The following is a 19,957-nucleotide window of genomic DNA, read 5'->3' on the forward strand; positions in this document are numbered from 1 at the left end:
GGGGACAGCGGGACGCGGGGACAGCGGGACAGGAGGACAACGGGACACGGGGACAGCGGGACAGGAGGACAATGGGACTCGGGGCAGCCGCGCTGCGCTGAGTCCTCCGGGCCATCAGGGGGCGCCAGACGCGCCGGGGCCGCTCTGGGCGGGCGCGCGGGGCGGGGCGGCGCGCGGGCGGCCATGGCGGACACCGAGAAGCTCAACCTCGACTCCATCATCAGCCGCCTCCTGGAGGGTGAGCGGCCCCCGCCGCCCCCCGAGCACCGGGGACGACCTCCCTCCGCTCGGGGAACCTCTCGGGGCCGGCTCGGGCCGCGTCCCGGCGCCGCGGGGGCGTCCCCGGCCTAGGCCTGGCGGGGGCGGGTTAGGCCGCGGTGGTTTGGAGGGGGGGGTCAGGGCTGGGAAGGGTTTTGGGGGGGTCTCTGTGGGGTCTGCGGAGCTGGAGATGAGTCCGGAGGGCGTGGGGGATGTGAGGGGGGATCCCGAATGGGTCTGTGCCCCGCGGGAGGGGGCTGGAGGAAATGGGGGTCCCCAAAGGGTGTGTACCCCGCGGAGGGGGAACGGGAGGGGACGGGGGTGTCCCCAAGGGTCTGGGGGCTGGAGCTGAGCCTGGAGGGCGGGGAGGATACGGGCAGGGAGCTGGGGCGGGTAGAGCAGGGGTTCCTGGGGCACTCTGGGGGTCCCCGAGCTCTTGGGGATCCCTGATCCCGTTCTCTGCGCTGGGAGCAGTCCAAGGGTCGCGGCCGGGGAAGAACGTGCAGCTGACGGAGAACGAGATCCGCGGGCTGTGCCTCAAATCCCGGGAGATCTTCCTGAGCCAGCCCATCCTGCTGGAGCTGGAGGCACCCCTCAAGATCTGCGGTGAGGCCTGCCTGGCTGCTGGGCAGCACTGGGGTGGCATGGGGGGCTGCAGGGTGCCACTCACAGCCTGTGTCCCCCCCCAGGTGACATCCACGGGCAGTACTACGACCTCCTGAGGCTCTTTGAGTACGGGGGTTTCCCCCCTGAGAGCAATTACCTGTTTTTGGGGGACTACGTGGACCGGGGCAAGCAGTCTCTGGAGACCATCTGCCTGCTGCTCGCCTACAAGATCAAGTACCCCGAGAACTTCTTCCTGCTGCGGGGCAACCACGAGTGTGCCAGCATCAACCGCATCTATGGCTTCTATGACGAGTGTGAGTGCCTGGGCAATGTCCCCCAAACCCCGCTGCCATCCCTGGGCTCCCCCTTTCCCGGTGTTGCGCCAGTGCTGTCCCACACTGGACCCACCTGTGGGCTCCTTCCCTCCCCGCCATGTCTTCCTGCCCTTCTTCCTCTGTGTCCTCCTGCCCTTCCATGTCCTGCCCACCCCAGGCTGTCCCCAGGGTCACCTCCAAGCCCCCTTTGTCTCCCGCAGGCAAGCGAAGATACAACATCAAGCTCTGGAAGACCTTCACCGACTGCTTCAATTGTTTGCCCATTGCCGCCATCGTGGATGAGAAGATCTTCTGCTGCCACGGAGGTGGGAATGGCCCTTCCCAGGGATTTGGGCGGGCTGGAGGAGGGGTGGGATCTCCCTGCTGAGCTCTGGGGGTGCCCCTTTCCCGCAGGGCTGTCCCCAGACCTGCAGTCGATGGAGCAGATCCGGCGGATCATGCGGCCCACGGATGTCCCGGATCAGGGGCTGCTCTGTGACCTGCTCTGGTCCGACCCCGACAAGGACGTGCAGGGCTGGGGGGAGAACGACCGTGGGGTCTCCTTCACCTTCGGGGCCGAGGTGGTGGCCAAGTTCCTGCACAAGCACGACCTGGACCTCATCTGCCGGGCACACCAGGTACCAGCGGGACCCCCGGATACTGGGGACACGTGGGGTTGGGTCTCCAGTGGGTGCCAGCTGGTTCTACCCCGAGTATTTCCCCTTCAAGGGCAGTGTGTACCCCAGGAGTGTGTGGGGTGGAATTCTGGGGGTGTTTGCCCTCAGATTTGGGTATTTGCTCTGATGTCAAACTATTTGCCCAGGAGGGATGAATAGTCACCCTTGGATGTGGCTGTTCCTCCCAGAGGTTGGATAATCACTCTGGATGATGGATACCTGCCCTGGGGCAGTGGGTGTTTGTCCCAGGGTGGCTGTTCGCTGCAGGGCAGGGAGTGGTTCACCCTGGTAGAGAGAGCTGGAGATTCAGCCTGGGGCACTGGGAATTAGCCGGGGCAGGTGGATACTGGCCATGGGAGGTGGATTTTTGCCAACTCCATGTCCCCCCCCCCAGGTGGTGGAGGACGGCTACGAGTTCTTCGCCAAGCGCCAGCTCGTCACCCTCTTCTCGGCCCCCAACTACTGCGGCGAGTTCGACAACGCCGGCGCCATGATGAGCGTGGATGAGACCCTCATGTGCTCTTTCCAGGTGAGCCCAGGGAGGGGAAGCACCCCCAGTTCCTGCCGGGAGGGCTGCAGGGAGTTCTGCCCTCCAGGGGAGTGGAGAGCCGGGGCAGGAGCTCACTGATTTCTTTCCCCCTTCGCCCGCAGATTTTGAAGCCGGCCGACAAGAACAAAGGCAAATACGGGCAGTTCAGCGGGCTGAACCCCGCCGGGCGCCCCGTCACCCCTCCCCGAAACTCTGCCAAAGCCAAGAAATGAGCTGGGAGCCGCCCCCGTGCTGCCCACGCCCCCCAGCCCCCCGCCCAAGCATCAGGTCGCTTTTCTTTCGACTCGTTTTTTTATTTGTAGGATCCTGCCCCCCCCCCGCCACGCTCCACCAAAGCAAATCCAGGCCCAGGGCAGGGAGTGCTGGGGCGAGGGGGGAGCCCAGAGCCCAGCCCTGGGGTGGCAGCGGAGGGGGGGGCAGGAGGATTTTTTGAGGAATAAACTTGTAATGGGTCACTGGGGGGTGCCTGTCCTGGTGGTTGGATGGAGGCTGGGGGTAGCAGTGACTCGGGGGCTCAGCTTTCTCCATCGCTGTCCTCCGCCAGCACCTCCTGGGTGGTGGCCGGACCAGGCCTTCCTGGTGTCATCACCGAGCCAAAAAACAGGGAGCGAAACTGTGGGGAGAAATGGGGGGGTCAGGAGGAGGCTCTGCCCACCCCCTGCCCCCAGGCACACCCATCCCTCACCTTCTTGTGCGGGGGGGTCCCTGGCACAGCTCCTTCCTCCTCCTCCTCCTCCTCCTCCTCCTCCTGGGGTTTGCTCTTGGCTGGCTGGGGGGTGCGCAGGGGGAAGGTGGGGCTGGGGGGCCCCTCTGAGCACCCCTCGCTGGTTTCCATGGCAGCCATGTAGGACTCCAGGTCGTCAGCGAAGTCGTCTGACGGGACAGGCAGGTGGGACACGCTGGTGGGGACAGAGAGGATTGGGAATGGGCACTCTGCTCCCTGCCCATGGCCGCTGGAGGGATCATCTGGGACTCACCCGTTGGTCGAAGGGGACTGGGAGCTGCTTTCTAGGTCAGAGAGGGTGGCCAGCACCAGGTGAACCTCCAGGACAGTGTCATCCAGGGTGAAGATCACCGGCCTGGGGACACAGGGGGGCTGAGGGGGTGCCAGGCATGGGGCTGGCACAGGGTGGGGATGTGGTGACCGCTCCTACCTTCCGGGCTCGTCAAAATGGATGGTGAGGGGCAGGTTGGAGGCCTCAGCAAAGCTCAGCAGGCCCTGGGGACAAAGGGGAGAGTGAGGGGGGCCAGGGAGTGACACAGGGCTGGGGGGCTTGGCTGGGGACTCACACGGAATTCCTTGAGGCAGAAGGTGATGTGGGAGCCCGGGGCCACGGCCACCGACTGGAACTCATCCTCAGCCAGCCACAGCTCTGTCACCATCGTCTTGCTCGGCTCTGGAGGGGGAAACGGGGTGGGTGGGGGGCTGGAGGGGTGCACCCGAGGTGGGGAGGGGTCCCCTTACCCTGCAGGACTCACCTGCCTCATCCTCCACGTAGTTCCGCAGGCTGATTTTGCCACCGGTGCCAGTCCCCAGTGTCACCTCGGCCAGCGTCGGGGGAAAGTGCACCACGGCCTCTGCCAGCAGCCTGAGGGGCACAGGAGGGGGCTGAGCACCCCAAATCCTGTGGGGCCGGCCGGGGTCCCTCCCTTCTATCCGCGCCCATCCCGCCAGTGCCACCCCCGTGGTGTCCCCCTCACTCACCGTGCCGGGGCGCACAGGCGGCTGGCACAGCGCTGCGTGTCGAACACGGCCTGCAGCCGCTCGCACTCCTGGAAGGCCAGGTTGTGTGTCTTGGTGACACCTGGTGGCAGAGGGGACAGCGGCTCAGCAGGGCAGGAGGCGGTGCCAGCAGGTCCCCGCTGTGCCTGTCCCCGCCGGTACTCACCATGCTTGCAGTGGAGCTGCAGGACCAGGCGGCTGGCACGGGGCTTGAGCAGCATGAGGCATTTCCCCACCGACTTCTCCAGCGAGGGCAGCGAGCGGAAGACGCCCAGGAAGGACTGTGGGGATAGATACGGGGACTGTCACCTGCCTGGGACCCCGGAACAACGAGGAGTTCTTGGGGGGGCCCGGGCAGGGCACTGCACCTTCATGTGGACTTTGCATCGGAAGAGCTCGGTGTCGGGCCCGGCGCTGCCCGGCTCGTACAGCTGGAAGAACAGGGGTGCGAAGAGGAAGGCGGCGAAGGCAGAACGGGAGGAGTTGACAGCACGGAGGGACAGCTGGGGACACAGCCACAGTGTTGGCACTGCCCGCACGGAGGGAGGGGGGCACAGCTGCCCCCCAGCTCCCAGCCAGCCCCCCGGTGCTGCATACCCCACTCTCGGTGGGCTCCAGGTAGAGCTCGTCGCCGATGCGGGACAGGGAGTGCACGGCCCGGCCGAGGACTGGGAAGGAGAGGGTGCGGGGGTGAGGCCGGGCTCCCGGGCACGCCGCGCTCCCCGGGCCCCCAGCCCCGCTCACCTTTGACGTTGCCGCCGGCGATCACACATTTCATGGCACCGGCACCGGGACCGGCACCGGGCGGGCACGTGGGGCCTTCGCGCCCGCCCCCGGGCCCCGCCCCCGCCCGCAGACCACGCCCCTCCGCGGAGCGTGCGGGCTAGGCCACGCCCCCAGCGGGCTGCGCTCGGCCTGGCCGCTCCCCCCGCCGCGCTGGTTGTTCCGTCCCCGCCCCGCCGGTGCCGTCTCTCCGCAGCGGCCCCGCAGCGGTGCCCCCCAGCCCCCCTGCCCCGTCCCTAGCCGGCGGTTCCGGCCTCTTCCCCGCCGCGCCCCGCCGGTGCCTTCCCGGCTTCCCGCGCCCGCCCTCCCAGGCCGCCTCCCCATTGGCCGGGGGCGCCGCTCCGTCCCGCCCCCGCCGCCAGCCGATTGGTCCACGCTGAGGGGGCGCGTGACGGCACGGCGCGAGGGCCTCACGTGACCGGCGGGAGGGGCGGTAAGTCCCGCCAGTAAACCCCGCCGGTAAGCCCCGCCTTCCACAGTGCGCTATTGGGCGTCGGTTGGAGCGACGTGCGGCTCAGCCAATGGGGCTTCGACGCGCCCCTCAGCGCGGCTCCCGGCGCTCAGCCCCGCACCGGGTCCTTCCCGGGGCCTCCTGACCCGTCCTGGGGCTCTGCCGGGGTCGTTCCCCGGTGCTTGTGCCTCCCAGCACCCTGACCCTCCCTTCATTCCCGGCAGCATCCCGGGCGAAGCTGCCCTTCCACCGCACTGCCCGCACCTCCCGGTCCCTTTGCCGCTTCCCGCATTCCCGGGGCACGGTGCTCCCCAGGAAGGGCTGCAACTCCCTGGAGCTGCTCCGGTGCTTCCCGAGATCCCGGTGTTTTGGGAATCCCTGTCTCCCAGGATAGGGAATTTGGGGATCCCTATCTCCACTTCCACAGGGGAAGAGCAATGCTGTAAGTTAGTGCTCAAGGGTCTCTCTCCATGCTGGAGGTGCTGCCGGCTGGGCATCCCATGTAATCATGGAATGGCTGGGCTTGGAAGGGACTTTGAAGCTCATCCAGTTCCATCCCCTGCCAGGGGCAGAGACACCATTCACTAGACCAAGTTTCTCCAAGCCCCATTCAACTCTTCCAGGGATGGATTTTTGGGGTGTGCCAGAATTCTCCAGTGGGGGCTACACTGTAAATTCTGGGCTAGCCAGGTGTATCCATGGGTGGTCCACAGAATCCCAGAATGGTCAGGGTTGGAAGGGACCTTAAAACCCACCTCATCCCACCCCCCTGCCATGGGCAGGGACATTTCCCAGGGGCCCAGTTGCTCCTGTGTGTCCATGAGCCCTTGCGGGGATGTGGCACTGGCTCGGGGATGTAACACTGGCCCAGCAGTGTGACACTGGCCTGGGGATGTGACACTGCCCCGGGGATGTGACACTGGCCCGGGCAGCAGCCTGTGCTCGCAGCCAGCCCGGAGCAGCAGGCTCTGGAGCCGTGGCCTCGAGGGAGCGGGGGGATGTGGCTGTGAGGAACTCGAGTCGTGCTCACAGCAGGGTCCCCCCGCCGGCTCCCGCCTGCCGCTGGAGCAGCCGCTCCCCCTGTCCCTCCTCCCGGCCCCGGTGGCCCCGGAGCCTGAGCCGAGGGGCCCCGCTGCAGAGCAGGGCTGGCACCTGAGCAGGGGAAACGGGAAGGGCATTGCAGAGCCCTTGTCCCATGGCTGCCGTCCTCCAGGGCATGGTGACAGCCTATCCTCCTCCTCCTTTCCCTGGCTGGAGTGCTCCATGCCTTTTATCCGGGATTTGTAGGTACAGGTACAGGAGCTGCTGGCCCTGCTGGGGCTCCGTGGCCCAGCCACGTGTAGGGGCTGTGCTGGGACAGCCAGCATGGAGCCCCAGGGACTCCAGGCCTGCCTTGGCCTGGGCTCGGGCTGCAGCCGGATCTGGCTCCTCCACCCCTGGGGTGAGCACTGGCTGCTCCCCTTCCTCCCAGGAGGAGGAGGAGGAGGAGGAAGGGATTGTGTGGGAGCCTCCGTTCCAGCTCTGGCAGAGCAGCCGGGCTCCTCTGGAGCCGCCGTCCCCAGGAGGGGCTCTGGCCTCGGGGCTCGGCGTTTTATGGGGCTGCGGAGAGGACGCAGCTGGCTGCGGTCGTGACACACACACCTCAGCGGGGGCCAGCGCCGGGCCACCCCTCTCTCTCCCAGGGAACGGGCTGGATGCGGGCCGGGAGCAGGAACCTGGCAGCCCTCGGGGGGCTCCGCGCCCAGGGCTCCCCCTGAGGCCGGGCAGTTCACCCGAGGATGGTGGAGAAGGTGACAGCGCTGTTCCCTCGCACCCGGCGGGCTCGGGGCCGAGTCCCAGCTCCGTCCCGCTCCTCCGGCTCCCTTCCCGGCACATGGCACGGCGCCCTCGCCCGGGCAGCGGCTCGGCGAGACAGACGGCCACAGCTGGGCTGCCGCTGCCAGCCCGGCAGGAGGGGACACGCCGAGCCGGATGGCTGCTCCGTGCCCCTGCCTGCGCCCCAGGGCTGTCCCCAAGGAGCCGGGCGCTGCCCGAGCCGAGCCGCCGCTCTGGGGCTGCAGCCGGGATTTCTGGGTTCGGGCAGCCCCCGTCCCTCCCTCCCTGCCTCCCTCCCTCCCCCGGCTGCCGGCCGCAAAGGGCAGCAGTGGGAGGCCGGGGCTGGAGGTGAGCTCAGCTGCCCGGTGACGGGGCCGGAGGGCAGGGCGGGCACGGCCTCACCCACTCCGGGCGAGGAGGAGGAGGAGGAACAGGATGTGAGGATGAAGCTTCCCAGCGGCTTGACCTGCCCGTGCCCTGTGCCCGCTTTGTCCTGGGGCGGGGGCTCCCTCCTGGCACCGCTGGCTGGCACAGGGAGAGCGGCTCGGGAGCTGCGTCTGCCGGGCCGCGTCTCCCTCCTCCTCCTCCTCCTCTCCTGTCTCAGGTGCTGGCCCAGCGGGAGCCGTGGCAGCCGGAAAACCCCCCAGACCCAAGCTCAGCGCTGGGTTTTGGGGAGGGGAGAAGGCAGCGAGGGGCAGCCCCGCCGCCTCGGCCGGCTGGAGACCCCCGGGGACGGGCCGGCGGCTTTTCCCAACTGCTCCAGCGCTGCTGGCGGGATCTGCTGGCTCGGGGGGGAAACCAGATACCCTGCCCTGCGGCTGGGGGGGCGAGGGGCCGGCCCCACGCCGAGCGGACCCCCCCAGACACGCTGCCGGGGAGCCGGGCCGGGGCTCCCTCCAGCCGCGGATCCTTTGGGCAGCTCCGTCCGGCACCTCCGCAGTCCCTCCGGATCCCCAGGGCTGCGGAGCGTCCCCCATTCACCCCGGGGAGGGGATCCAGAGCCCCCCTCGTCACCCCTGACATGTCTGTTGGGCGCGTCCTCACGCATTCAACACCAAATCCGCACTTCCCGAGCAATAAATCAGCCAGCAGCGCGTCCGTGTGTGGTTTGTCCCTACGGGGGGTCCCCAAACTGCTGCTAATGACTTCAGCACCCAGTGTCGCGGTGGGTTTGGGAAAAGAGGGTCCTGCTGTGCACCCCGCGTCCCGCAGAAAGCCGGGAGGATGCGATGGCAGCCGGGAGGGCTCGGACCTGGCCAGGGCCGGGGTCTGGAGTGGAAGCGAATCCGCCTGTTACCTCCCGGCCCTTCCCGGCGCTCCCAGCGCCTTTGTTTTAAACAAAGCTTTTTTTGGGGGGAGCCAGGACGTTCCTCTCCCCGCCGAGAGAGCCCCCGCGGCAGCACCCACTCATGGATGAGGGACACGAGGGGAAGGGTCGAGGGGCTCTGGCTGTCGGGTCGCCCCCCTCCCCTCCGGCGGCGGCTCCGCTTGGCCCTGGGGGTCTCCCCACGCCCCCCCAGCCCACCCCACTCACCCCCGGTGGGCTGCGGGGAACGCCGCGGTCATTGCCAAGGGCCCCGCGGGCGCCGGGACGGGGATTGTCCTAACGGGGGAGGATAATCGGGAAGAAAGCGGCTCTGGCACCCGGAGGAAAGGGGCTGGGGGGGGTCCTTCCCCGTCCCCGCGTGGGCCGGGGGCGCCGGGAGAAGCGAAGCCCCCCCTCGGGACGGAGGGTCCCCCGGGGCTGAGCCGCCGCCGCCGCTCCGGGGGGCTCCGGTTGTGCCGCCGGGACCCCGCCGCGCTCCCCCCGCTCCGCCGCTCACCTGCCGCCGTCCCGGCGGGGCAGCGCCCGCCGCGCTGCGGGTCCCCGAGCCGGGGGGGGTCCGCGGGCCCCGGACCCCCTCTCTCGGCCGGAGGGGAGGGGGCTGGCCGTGCCAGCGAAGAGCCGAGGACCCCCCCCCCCCTCCCCGCCCCGCCGCCGCCACCCTTCCCGCACCGGCCGGCCCCATCCCTCCGCCACTCCTCCCCGCTGCCCCGGGGGGGGAAGGAAGGGGGGGCAGGCTGGCACCCCACGCCCCCCCCGGCCCCGCCAGAGGAGCCGCTCCGCCGCACCTCGCCCCGTCCCCCCCCGTCCTCCCCTCCCCGGACCCCCCCTCCGTCCCGTCCCCCCCGTGCTCCCCCCGGGACCGGGCTCTCGGCTCTGTGCGCGGGGAGGAGGAGAGGCGAGAGGGCTCGGAGCGGCAAATGGGAGCCGCAGTCCCGGGCCGGTGTGCGGGACCGCTGCCTGCCCGCCCGGGGAGCCCAGAGCACGCACGCAGCGCCCCGGCCCCGCGCCCGTCCCGCATGGAGCTGAGAGCAGGTAGGAGACCCCCCCGCCGAGCGGCACCGGCCCCGCACCGGCCCCGCACCGGCCCCGCCGCTGCCACTTTAACAAAAGCCGGGCGGGAGCCAGAAGCGCACGGGGGGCGCAGCCAGGGAGAAAGCGGGGGTCCCCCCTTCCTACCCGGCCAGCGGCACCCCGGGGGACCCCCCTCTTCCCTTCCCTTCCCTTCCCTCCGCCTTCCGCAGCCTCGGGGCTCGGCTCCAGCCTCCCCACCTCTGCCCGGTGCCGGGACCCCGGGGATGGGGATGGGGAAAGGGGGGGTAAAGCCGGGGCCGGGGGGAGAGGGAGGGAATGAATGGAGCCCGCTCTTGTGTACAATTGCATCAAATACATTCTTGAAAGCAACCTGGTTCTGCTTAACACTTGAATTGGGGAAAAAAAAAAAAAGAGGAAAGAAGGAGGCAGCAGCTTGGAGAGGGTGGATGCGAGCTCCAGTTTTTTTTTTTTTCCTTTTTCTTTTTTTTTTTTTTATTCCTGCATTCCTGGACCCCAATCAAAAGAGCAAATCAAGGGAGGTGGAAGGGGGGGAACGGCGGCGAGCGAGGCAGCCGGAGCGCGGTGCGAACCCTCCACACCCCAAAAACCCACCCAACCCGCCCCGGTTTTTTTTTTTTTTTTCCACCTAACACCCGAGCGAGCCCAAACCAAAACAAATAGAGACCGAGGGGAAAAAAAAAAAAAAGAAAAAAAAAGAAAGAAAAAAAAAAAGAAAGACAGAAACCAACCCAAAAAAAAAAAAAACAAAACCAAAAAAAAACCACCACCCAACCCTGAGCGCGAGTGAAGCAGCGAGCCAGGGCTGAGGCGAGCGGGCGGGCTCGGGGAGCCGAGCAAGAGCCGAGCCCCCCAAAATCCCCCTGCACCCCGACTATGCTAAATGTAACCGGGGAGCTCTCAGGTAAGCCCGCGGCGCTGGGTGCGGGGCGGGGGGCTGCCCCAACTCCCCTGCCTGCATCTGCCGGGAGTTTCTCCCCCTTTCCAAACCGACTGCTGATTTTAATTTGATGTGATTAAAACGTCTGTCTGGCTTTGGGATTGATTTAAGACTTTCCCCTCTCTAGGTTGGGTTGTTGGGTTTTTTTTGTTTGTTTTTTTTTTCCCCCTTTCTCTCGTTCCCTCTTTTCCATGCATGTTTGTGATTACCAGGGAGGGAACCGCCGCTGAGCACGGAGAATTAAACCCCGGGACCGACAGAGGGGAGGAAAAGGAAAGTCGGTGGGATTTATGGGGGGCTGGAAGAGTTAGTTTTCCTGCCCGGGGCTAGATTTCGGGGCTTGACACGGAACGCCGCCGCTGGAGCCGGCGTCGTTCCTGCGGCACACAGCAGCGGGGTTTTGGGGTGCTGGCGAGGGGACGGCTTTGTTCCCTCGGCCCCAGCGGCCACCGGCACCCCCGGCGCTGCTGCGGGGCCGGCCGGCCTGGCGGCACACCGGCACCGGGGGCTCCTCGCCCGGAAAATGCTGGAAAACACCCTTAAAAGGTCAAAGTGTGGGCGCCGCCAGGCTCCCCGGGGTCCCGGGCGGCGGGACCGGGGCCGGGGCAGCACGAGGCCGGCGCCGGGTTCGGCTCCAGCTCCCGCGGTGCCGCCGTGACGCAGGACGGGCACAGCGGGGCGAGCGCCGGGGAACCGGAAAAGCGAGGCCGGGATCCCCGGCGGCTCCATCGCCCTCCCTCGCCCCTTCCTCTCCCCCTTCCCGCCGCCGCCGGGCCCGGCGGACGTGGCCGAACCGGTGGCACGGCCGGTGCCGAGGCCTGCGGGGACGGGCGGGGACGGGGACGCCGAGGAGGAGCCGCGGCGCTGGAGCTCGGCCGCCGGGACCCCGTTCCCGTTCCGGGACATCCCCGGCCGGGCGGTGTCCCCGGCAGGGCTCGGGGACTCTCGGCATCCCCGCTGTCCCTATTTAGCGGGCGGTGCGAGGGCACGGTGGCGGCCGCACATCTGGGCTGCATTAGGCGCAGGCTCCGCAGGGAAATGCGGAGGGCTCTGCTTACAGGGCCGCGCTGGGAGGAGATTTATGCCCTGCTAAGTGGCACCGAGCCCCATAAATCATCGCCCCGCACCCCCCGGGGCTGCAGCACCAGGGTCCCGGTGCCACCGTGCCAGCACCACCGTCCCAGCGTGGTGGCAGGCTGGTGGGGATGCGCTCCTGGATGGGATATCTGGGATATCTGGGATATCTGGGATATCGGGGATATCTGGGAAGCAGCTGGCCCGGCAGTGCTGTGGCTGCATGTGGCACGTGTCCTGTGGGTGACAGAGGCGTCCCAGGCCTCAGCAGGGTGCTGTGGGGACATCAGGGCATGGCCGTGCCCACCAGAGCTGCTGGTCCCACGCCGTGGCTCGGCGGTGTCCCCGTGGCCAGCAATGCCAGCGGGTCCGGAGGTGCCGGGGCGTGTCACCCACGGCTCCGCGGTGCCACCAGGGCTGGCACCGGGGGTCCCCTGCCCCGCTGCAGAGCAGCCAGCTTGGCTCTGTGCTGGTGAGCCCCCAGAACGCTCCTGGAAGGGCTCGGTGGCTCCGTGACCCGCTCCGGGAGCGGCAGGAAGGGATGGAGGTGCCTCGCGAGGCTCCCGGGCGTGCGTGTGGGGCAGCGGGGTCTGGTTGGGATTAGGGGCCTGCGCCCCCCTCGCCGGCGGGGGTGTTTCCATGGTGCCGCTGGCTGGAGCCGGAGCTGGATGGGAAATCCAGGCCCAGCTAATTACGGCCTCGCTGGAGTCTCCCGTGCGCGGCCGCATTTATAAACACACGGAGGAGACAGGATGTAAACACTCAGCGCCGCGAGCGAGCGCAGGCACGGCCCGCACCGGGGGGGACGCGGGGCCATGAGCCCCCACGCCACCACCCGCCCCTGGCACGGCAGCTTTGCCACGGCATGGGATGGATGGGATGGGATGGATGGGATGGGATGGATGGGATGGATGGGACGGAGTGCGGTAGAATGGGATGGATGGGATGGGGACCCCGCAGTGGTGGCCGTGGGTGCTGTTGGGGAGCAAGGGCGCACATGTTCTTCCTGCTGGACCTCGGGGAATGCTGTGTCTGTGGTATCTGGGTGGGGAAGGTGAGCATCCCCGTGTCCCCACTGTGCCAGCTCCACAGGGACGCTGCTGTGCTGTGGTGTCACCTCCCCAGACAAAGCGGGGTTAAATGCCAGCAGTGTGGGGACACAGAGGCAGCTGTCCATGAGCCCTTGAGTGTCACCCACTCCAGGCCTCTCGGAGCTGGAGGCCACACTGGACTGGGAAACGCCCCGTGAGGGGTTAAGCGGTGCCCATTGGTGGCCAGGACAGTGGCTGGGGTAGCGGGGACAGGGCTGCTTTGTCCTCTGTGCCACAGTCATGCCTGGCCACGGCGAGACCTCCCGTGCTGGCCCCAGGAGCGGGGCTGCGGGGTGGGACGGGGCTCTGTCGGCCGCTGGACGCCGGCCCATCAGATAGGGCAGCTCCCGCCGCGGCGTCGGGGGCCGGCTCGGCCCCGTCCTCTGCCGGGGGCTCCGGGGCCGGGGGGTCTCCCCTTCCCGGCTGCCGCCCCCGCCACCAGCCTTTCGGGAAAGCGGCTCTGGGCGGGCTGTGGTCGCTCAGCCCTCGGCGGCTCTGCCCACAGCATGCCCAGGGAACAGCTCACCGTCTCCGTGGCCGAATTCCTGCCTCGGCCGCTGGCCGGGAGGTCTGGCCAGCGCTGCTGCCTGCGCTGCTGGTTGGGTGGCAGGCCAGGGGTCCCGGGTGTCACCCCAAAGGGGGCGAGCCACGTCCCCGCTGCCACGTGTGCGGTGGGCGTCCGTGGCAGCACCGGTGTGTCCGGGTGGGTGCGCCGGCAGAGCAGGGGGTGCCCGCTGCCCTGGCCCCCCGTCACCCCGGCTCCTCGGGTGTCCCCAGGGCCCAGCGGGTGACCCCGGGCAGGCACGCCATGAGCTGCTTACGTGGGCTGGGAGCATCCTGGCCGCGCTCCAGGGCCGGTTTTGAAACCCTCGGGCTCTTCCTCTCCGACGTCACCGGGATCCAGCTGTGCCGGCTGGAGCCTCCCTCCTCCACTGTCTGTGCCGGTGGGTGCCCGGCGCCAGCCGCGGGGACACGGGTGGGCAGGGGACAGCGGGGGCACCCGTTGTGGCTGGGCCATTGTCACTGCTGTGCCACTGTCACCGTCAGTGCTGTGCCCCAGTCACTGTCACTGCTGTGTCATGGTCACCCTCATTACTGTGCAGTGTCACTGTCACTGCTGTGTCATGGCTACTGTCTCAGCTGTGCCCCAGTCACTGTCACTGCTGTGACCATCGTCACTGTGTCATGGTCACCGCTGCCCAGCGCCATCCATTCTGTGCATCCCACCATTCCCATCCCTCAGACACCCACCTCCATCCCCTTCCTTCATCATCCTCATCCTCATCCTCGTGTCCAGGCCACCTGCCCGGGATCCACCGTGGCTCCATCCCAATCTCCCATCCCTGCCGTCCCCCCCCATCCCGCTCCCCGGCTGTGTTTGGTTTGGCACTGGCCAGGCCGGGGCGGGTGTAAATCCCGCCTGGAAACCGGAGCCGGCGGCGGGCGAGGGTCCGGCCAAAGCAAACACCGGGGGGGGGGGGTTCTGTGTGCTGTGAGTCACCGCGGCCCCCCCGCCGCCCCCCCCGGCCCACGCTCGCACGCACGGGGAGCCGGCCGCACGCTCCGTGCACCGGGAGGCACCGGGAGGCACCGGGACACACCGGGACACACCAGGATGCATGACCAGGGGACACGGGGGCACGTGGCGCCACGTGGGGTGTCACAGCGCAGTGAGGTGTGGTGTGTGCACGGCGTGTCACACGTGGGGGGCACCTAACGGAGTGTCCCCCCCGATGGGGTATGTGCACAGCACCTCGCCTGGCATGTCCCGTGAGTGCCACACGTGTCACACGCCCCTGTGGGAGGTGACACGCCTGGGTGGTGTCTCATGCGTGTGGTGCTCAGTGTCACACTGCTTGGTGTCACACGCCTGGAAAGTGCTGTGTTCCCCACGCCTGTGTGATGCAGACACACAAGGTGCATCCCAGGTGTGCCCTGGACGTGTCCCAGAGGTGTCACAAGTGTCCTGCACACCCACGGGGTGCCTCCCAGGTGTGACAGTGCCCTGCACACCTCCGGGGTGCCTCCCAGCTGTGACAGTGCCCTGCACACCCACGGGGCACTTGCATCCCCCACAGCGAGCCTTGCAGCTTGCAGGACACCCACGGCGGTGATGCTGTTGTGGCCGGAGCCGGGGTGTCCCCGAGGGCCGCCGTGCGTCACGGGCGGCCGGTGACGGGGAGCGGTGACGCGCGGGGGCGCGGGGGGCTGCCCGCAGCAGGAGCCCCGCCGTGCCGAGCCGTGCCAGCGGCCGGGCTTTCCCGGGCGGCGCTGCCGGGAAGGCCGGCAGTGGCGAGCCGGGGGTGCCAGCTGGCCGGAGCGTCCTGGCCGCGGGCCGTGACCTTTGCAGAGCCGCCGGCCGGCGGGGCCGCGCTCCGGGGCCGCCCTGACGTCAGGCCGATAATGACGGGGACCCCGCCGGCGCTTTCCGGTGCCTCCGCAAAGGTCGCCCCGCGCCCCGGCCGCTCCTCGGAGCCGCTTCCCACCCCCCTCCCCCCCGTATTCCCGGTGGCCCCTCGGCGGGGGTCCCCGCTGGGTGCCCGGGCCGCTCCGGCGTTGGCGGTGCCCAAATATATCCCAGGCGTGTGTCCCGGCGGGAATGCCGCGGCCGCGCTGCTCCAGACCATATAAAGGATTGTTGGTGCAGCCGCGGGCGGGAGCGCTCCGAGGGGAGCCGGGGGGTCACCGCGCTGAAGTGGGGGGTTCCTGCTGCTCCGAGGGGCTGCTGAGGTGAGGGGGACCCCACCCTACCCACCTCCGTGTCTCGGTTTCCCCGTGCTCAGACGGGTGACTCAGGGATACTCTGCAGGCTCAGCGCCGCACACACGGAGACGGAGTGTCCCTGTCACCCCCCCTGAGGTGCTGTGTGTCCCCCACAGGTGACTCTTGGGGGATCTTCACCTTCCTGTGCGCCGCGCTTTGCAACCTGCCGGCGCTGCCGGCGCTGAACTGCTCCGAGGAGCTGGGCGCCGGCCAGTCCATCCAGCAGACGTACGACCTGACCCGCTACCTGGAGCACCAGCTCCGCACCCTCGCCGGCACCTACGTGAGTCCCCGACCCGGCACCCCCCGGGATATCCACCCCGTGCCCAGCTGCTCCCACGCCGGAGGGCGCGGAAATGCCTCATCGCCCCCGGGGCGCAGGGCGGCTCCCGGGCACCCTCCCCTCGGCCCGTGATTCCGTCATGGGCGCGGGCATCCGCCTCTCCCTCCCCGCCGGCGTCGCCGACTCACCCGGAGGTTCCCCGTCCCTGCCCTGACGTGCCCTCGGCGGGGCCGGCACGTTCGGTGCCAAGCGGTGACGGTGGCACCGCCCGGGCCGTGCTGGAGCCTCCGGCTCGGGCAGGGCGTGAGGGGGGATGCGGCAGGAGAAGGGAGAGCCGGGATGAGCGGGACGAGCGGGACATGGAGCACGGGCACGGGGCGGATTTGTATCCCTGACCCCTGGCACCCCCATTCCCTTCCAGCTGAACTACCTGGGCCCCCCCTTCAATGAGCCCGACTTCAACCCGCCGCGGCTGGTGCGCGCCGAGCCACGCGTGCCCAGCGCCACCGTGGACCTGGACCTGTGGCGGGGCCTGACGGACAACGCGCGCCTGGCCGCCAACTACCGGGCCTACAGCCGCCTGCTCTGCTACCTGCGGGTGCTGGACGGGCAGGTGGGCACGGCCGAGCTGCGCCACCGCCTCGCCCACTTCTGCGCCAGCCTGCAGGGGCTGGTGCTCAGCATCGGCGGCGTCATGTCCTCGCTGGGGTACCCGCTGCCCGCCGGGCCCGCCGCGCCCCCCGCCGGGCCCCCCGGCGCGCCCGCCGCCCCCAATGACTTCCTGAAGAAGATGGATGATTTCTGGCTGCTGAAGGAGCTGCAGACCTGGCTCTGGCGCTCGGCCAAGGACTTCAACCGCCTCAAGAAGAAGGTGCCGCCCGCTGTGGTCACCCTGCGGCTGGAGGCGAGGGGGTTCTGAGCACCTGCTGGGCTCACGAGTCCACAGCGCCACCACGGCCACGCAGGTCCCCTCTTCCACCACCCGTGTGCCTTGAGAAATGGGGCTCCTGACCCCCAAAGCACCCCACAACCTCATCATCACCTGGCAGTGCCTTGAAAGATGGGGCTCCTGACATCACGTGTCACCACAGCCACCCTGCAGCCCCTCCGTCATCATCATCATCATCATACTGTGCCTTAAGGAACAGGGCTCCTGACCCCAAGTGCCACCATGGCCACCCCATGTTCCCTGTCCTCCACCAGTGTGCTTTGAGAAATAGGGTTTCTGACTCCTAAGTGCCACCACAGCCACCTCACAATCCCACTTTCACCACGGTGCCTTAAGTGAGGGGCTCCTGACCCCAAGTGCCACTCACCACAGCCACCTCACATCCCCTCTGTCACCACACTCTGCTGTATGGGATGCGTCTCCTGACCCCAAGTGCCACCAAAGCCACTCCATGTCCCCTTTTCGCAACCAGCGTCCCTTCAAAACTGTCTCCTGACCCCGGAGTGCTGCCAAAGCCACCCCACATCCTTATCATCACCGAGCTGTGCCTAATGGGCACAGTTCCTCACCCCAAAGTGCCACCACAGTCACCCTGCAGCCCCTCCGTCACTATGTTGTGTCTTAAGGGACAGGTGTCCTGACTCCCGAGTGCTCCTCCATGGTGTCCCCAACCCCCAGGGTGCCTGTCCCCATCCCTAAAATCTCCAGAGGGGGTGAAAACCCCGCCCATCCCAAAAAGGACCAACGCCCTCTGAGCATAGGAATAAGCCCCGCCCCAGCCAGCAGAAAGCCACGCCCCCGGAGCAATAGGCTCCGCCCCAGACGGCAATAAGCCCCGCCCACTCGCCTGTGTAGCAAGCCCCGCCTCCTCCCCGCATCAGGCCCCGCCCCTCACCCAAGCCCCGCCTCCCCATGGTTGCCCATCGATGGGCGGTGGGGCGAGGCCGTGGGGCGCGGCCGCTGTCCCGGTGCGTCTATGAGTGTTTATTTATTGGAGATGTTTATTTATTGGGGTATTTATTGCAGAAGATCTATTCTTGTATGAACGAATAAAAGCCTTTCTCCAGCCCCCCGCCTCTCCCGTGCCGCACGCCGGTAACGGCTTCGTGTGGAATTTGGGCTCTTCCCCGTCAGTGCCATCAGTAGGGATCAGAGTGAAGGGCTCCAAGCCGAGCTCGGGGTGGGGATTGAGGTGTTCCCCTCTCTCAGAGGGTGGGGATCCAGGTAACCCCACCCCGAGGACAGGCACACCCCCTGCCATGGCACCCCCTCCCTGGGCACTACTTGAGGGTGCCCAGGATCATGTGGAATGTTCCGGGCTGCGGCACGAAGCCGATGGCTTGCAGGGCGTGCAGCGAGGCCGTGTTGTGGGGCAGCACGGCGCAGTAGATGGGGAAGCGGCGGGCGTGCAGCTCCCGGCCCAGCGCGGCCAGCAGGAGCCCGGTGAGGCCGCGGCCGCGCCAGGCGGGCACCGTGTAGCCGTGGCGCAGGCAGCCCTGCCCGTCCAGCAGGCTCCAGGACACCGGGCGGCCCCGCGGGCCCAGCAGGCAGGCGGAGGGCAGCGCCCGCAGCAGCCCCAGCAGGAACGCCCGGCTGCGGGCATTGCCCCCCAGAGCCCACGTGGCGTTGAGCAGAGCGATGTGGGATGGGGACACGGGCGCCAGGCGCAGGCCCGGGGGCATCCTGCAACAGGGCACGGCAGAGGGGGGAATGCTGAACCCTGGTTCCAGCCGGGATGGCTGATGGGGTGGGACTGGGAACCCCTGTGCCATCCAGGGATGGAATATGAGAGCCTCGTTTCCCATAGGGATGGGACTGGGAACCTCTGTGCCACCCAGGGATGGAATATGGGACCCTTATACCACCCAGGAGTGGGATTGGAAACCTCTGTGCCACCCAGGGATGGAATCTGTGACGCTCATCCTACCTAGGAATGGGATTGGGGACCCCCACGACACCCAGGGGTGTTCTCAGTGATCCCACTCATGTCTCCCTGTGCCTGTCAGGGATGTGCTTGGGGACTGCTGTGCCACCAAGGGAGGTGACTATGACGCCCCTGTGCTACCCAGAAGCGTGACAGGTCTCCATGTGCCACCCAGGGATGTGACTGATCTCTCAGTGCCCATGTGCCCCCAGTGTCCCATGTGCCCCCAGTGTCCCATGTCCCCCCAGTGTCCCCTGTCCCCCTGTGCCCCTCACTCACTGCCTGCGGGGCTGGGGGGGCTCGGGGCTCATCAGGGCCCGGTACTGGATCGTCTCCACCTTCAGCCCCCTGGCACTGGCCACCTCCTGCACGGCCTGGTCCAGCCCGTCCTGCATCCCTGGGACACCCTGTCAGCCAGACAGGGGACCCAGATGGAGGGTAGAGGAGCCCTGTGTCCTCCCAGTGCTATCCTTACCCAGAATCTGGAAGGCTCTTTCCCCGGTGACTGCCTCAGTGCCCTCCAGCAGTGCCTGCAGGGCTCCCTTGTCCCTGTAGAACACGGCCAGCTGGTTGGTGTAGTGGTCCCTGGGGTCCCTGTGCTCCTGGGAAGGACATGGAGCTGAGGGTGGCACCCCAGTTCCCAGGCCCCTGGGGTGTGGGGGTGCTGCTGCAGGGGGCAGCACCCGGGGCAGCACCTCTGGGCACAGGCGGGTCAGGACAATGCTGAAATTGGGCCAGGAGTCCACCAGCACCTCGTGGCAGACTGGGTTCCCCCTGGCCACCGTCATCACAGTCCCCAGGACCTGCACAGAAGGTCATTGTCACCTGTAAGAGAAGGCAGAGGGGACAGAGGGGTGCCCAGAGTCCCCCTGGTCCCCTCACCAGCAGGGAAGAGGGACCGGTAGAGACCCCAGGGTCTCTGTCTGCAGCAGGGCATGGGAGAGGGGACAGAGGGTCCTTGTCACCAGCAGGGTAAGTGGGGAGGCAGAGGGGTCCCAGGGTCCTCATCATTGGCAAGGCAGGGGAGAGGAGACAGGGACAGGAACAGGGACAGGGACAGGGACAGGGACAGGGGTGTCCCGGGAATCAGCAGCACTGACAGGACAAGGGTGAGGGGACAAAGGAGTCCCCAGGGTCCTCACTGCCAGCAGAGAGGGAGGGAGGGAGGGAGGGACAGAGGGACAGAGGGACAGAGGGCTCCCCAGGGACACTGTCACCAGCAGGACAGGGCAGACGGGACAGGGATCCTCGGGGTGGCTGTCACCGGCAGGGTGGTGGGCAGGCTCTTCCGCAGGGTCTCCTCCAGGAGCTGCAGCTGGGCTGGGCACCTCAGGATCAGCATGGCTTCGTGACCGTGGGGGGACACCGAGGATCCGTGG

At 68.0% G+C, this 19,957-nt stretch overlaps 4 protein-coding genes across 5 annotated transcripts; 2 read left to right on the top strand and 2 right to left on the bottom strand.

The window, feature by feature from the left end:
- Positions 1 to 116: 116 nt before the first annotated feature.
- On the top strand, positions 117 to 2,860 carry PPP1CA (protein phosphatase 1 catalytic subunit alpha). Its single transcript, XM_071428246.1, has 7 exons — positions 117 to 238; positions 733 to 864; positions 948 to 1,178; positions 1,400 to 1,504; positions 1,593 to 1,816; positions 2,250 to 2,384; positions 2,507 to 2,860. The coding sequence occupies exons 1-7, from the start codon at positions 184 to 186 to the stop codon at positions 2,615 to 2,617; spliced, it is 993 nt and encodes a 330-aa protein (XP_071284347.1). The 5' UTR covers positions 117 to 183; the 3' UTR covers positions 2,618 to 2,860.
- A 19-nt stretch (positions 2,861 to 2,879) lies between these two features.
- RAD9A (RAD9 checkpoint clamp component A) lies at positions 2,880 to 5,076 on the bottom strand. Its single transcript, XM_071428249.1, has 11 exons — positions 4,873 to 5,076; positions 4,726 to 4,796; positions 4,497 to 4,631; positions 4,295 to 4,409; positions 4,111 to 4,210; positions 3,885 to 3,994; positions 3,696 to 3,802; positions 3,560 to 3,624; positions 3,383 to 3,484; positions 3,091 to 3,304; positions 2,880 to 3,018 (listed from the first exon to the last, which is right to left on the bottom strand). Exons 1-11 carry the CDS (start codon positions 4,904 to 4,906, stop codon positions 2,920 to 2,922), a joined length of 1,152 nt encoding a protein of 383 aa, XP_071284350.1. The 5' UTR covers positions 4,907 to 5,076; the 3' UTR covers positions 2,880 to 2,919.
- A 4,345-nt stretch (positions 5,077 to 9,421) lies between these two features.
- CLCF1 (cardiotrophin like cytokine factor 1) lies at positions 9,422 to 17,723 on the top strand. 2 transcript variants are annotated; one of them, XM_071428437.1, is made up of 3 exons: positions 9,422 to 9,536; positions 15,539 to 15,705; positions 16,127 to 17,723. In XM_071428437.1, exons 1-3 carry the CDS (start codon positions 9,422 to 9,424, stop codon positions 16,622 to 16,624), a joined length of 780 nt encoding a protein of 259 aa, XP_071284538.1. In that variant the 3' UTR covers positions 16,625 to 17,723. The 2 variants fall into 2 exon arrangements, with proteins under 2 accessions (XP_071284538.1, XP_071284539.1); XM_071428438.1 differs by lacking the exon at positions 9,422 to 9,536 and adding an exon at positions 10,301 to 10,458.
- Positions 17,724 to 17,855: 132 nt separating this feature from the next.
- Positions 17,856 to 19,920, bottom strand: LOC139590722 (glycine-N-acyltransferase-like protein 3). The gene is made up of 5 exons (XM_071428439.1): positions 19,843 to 19,920; positions 19,274 to 19,381; positions 19,054 to 19,180; positions 18,858 to 18,975; positions 17,856 to 18,337 (listed from the first exon to the last, which is right to left on the bottom strand). The coding sequence occupies exons 1-5, from the start codon at positions 19,918 to 19,920 to the stop codon at positions 17,935 to 17,937; spliced, it is 834 nt and encodes a 277-aa protein (XP_071284540.1). The 3' UTR covers positions 17,856 to 17,934.
- Between the last annotated feature and the right edge of the window lie 37 nt (positions 19,921 to 19,957).

The sequence above is a fragment of the Agelaius tricolor genome, unplaced genomic scaffold (assembly GCF_023055355.1).
Source record: "Agelaius tricolor isolate 1412-34295 unplaced genomic scaffold, bAgeTri1.0.p SCAF_5, whole genome shotgun sequence".
Lineage (NCBI taxonomy): Eukaryota > Metazoa > Chordata > Aves > Passeriformes > Icteridae > Agelaius > Agelaius tricolor.

What these genes read in the sequence shown, in the direction of transcription:
- LOC139590722 (XM_071428439.1), bottom strand. Translation starts at nt 19,920, where the DNA reads ATGCTGATCCTGAGGTGCCCAGCCCAGCTGCAGCTCCTGGAGGAGACC. An exon ending in AAGAGCCTTCCAGATTCTGG is followed by an intron (nt 18,976 to 19,053) that starts GTAAGGATAGCA and finishes AGGGTGTCCCAG; the next exon opens with GGATGCAGGACGGGCTGGAC. An exon ending in CCCCCCCAGCCCCGCAGGCA is followed by an intron (nt 18,338 to 18,857) that starts GTGAGTGAGGGG and finishes GCCCTGTTGCAG; the next exon opens with GATGCCCCCGGGCCTGCGCC.
- CLCF1 (XM_071428437.1), top strand. Translation starts at nt 9,422, where the DNA reads ATGGGAGCCGCAGTCCCGGGCCGGTGTGCGGGACCGCTGCCTGCCCGC. An exon ending in CCGCATGGAGCTGAGAGCAG is followed by an intron (nt 9,537 to 15,538) that starts GTAGGAGACCCC and finishes TGTCCCCCACAG; the next exon opens with GTGACTCTTGGGGGATCTTC. An exon ending in GCACCCTCGCCGGCACCTAC is followed by an intron (nt 15,706 to 16,126) that starts GTGAGTCCCCGA and finishes ATTCCCTTCCAG; the next exon opens with CTGAACTACCTGGGCCCCCC.
- RAD9A (XM_071428249.1), bottom strand. Translation starts at nt 4,906, where the DNA reads ATGAAATGTGTGATCGCCGGCGGCAACGTCAAAG. An exon ending in TGGAGCCCACCGAGAGTGGG is followed by an intron (nt 4,632 to 4,725) that starts GTATGCAGCACC and finishes CTGTGTCCCCAG; the next exon opens with CTGTCCCTCCGTGCTGTCAA. An exon ending in CGCCTGTGCGCCCCGGCACG is followed by an intron (nt 3,995 to 4,110) that starts GTGAGTGAGGGG and finishes TGTGCCCCTCAG; the next exon opens with GCTGCTGGCAGAGGCCGTGG.
- PPP1CA (XM_071428246.1), top strand. Translation starts at nt 184, where the DNA reads ATGGCGGACACCGAGAAGCTCAACCTCGACTCCATCATCAGCCGCCTC. An exon ending in CATCAGCCGCCTCCTGGAGG is followed by an intron (nt 239 to 732) that starts GTGAGCGGCCCC and finishes CGCTGGGAGCAG; the next exon opens with TCCAAGGGTCGCGGCCGGGG. An exon ending in GATCTTCTGCTGCCACGGAG is followed by an intron (nt 1,505 to 1,592) that starts GTGGGAATGGCC and finishes CCTTTCCCGCAG; the next exon opens with GGCTGTCCCCAGACCTGCAG.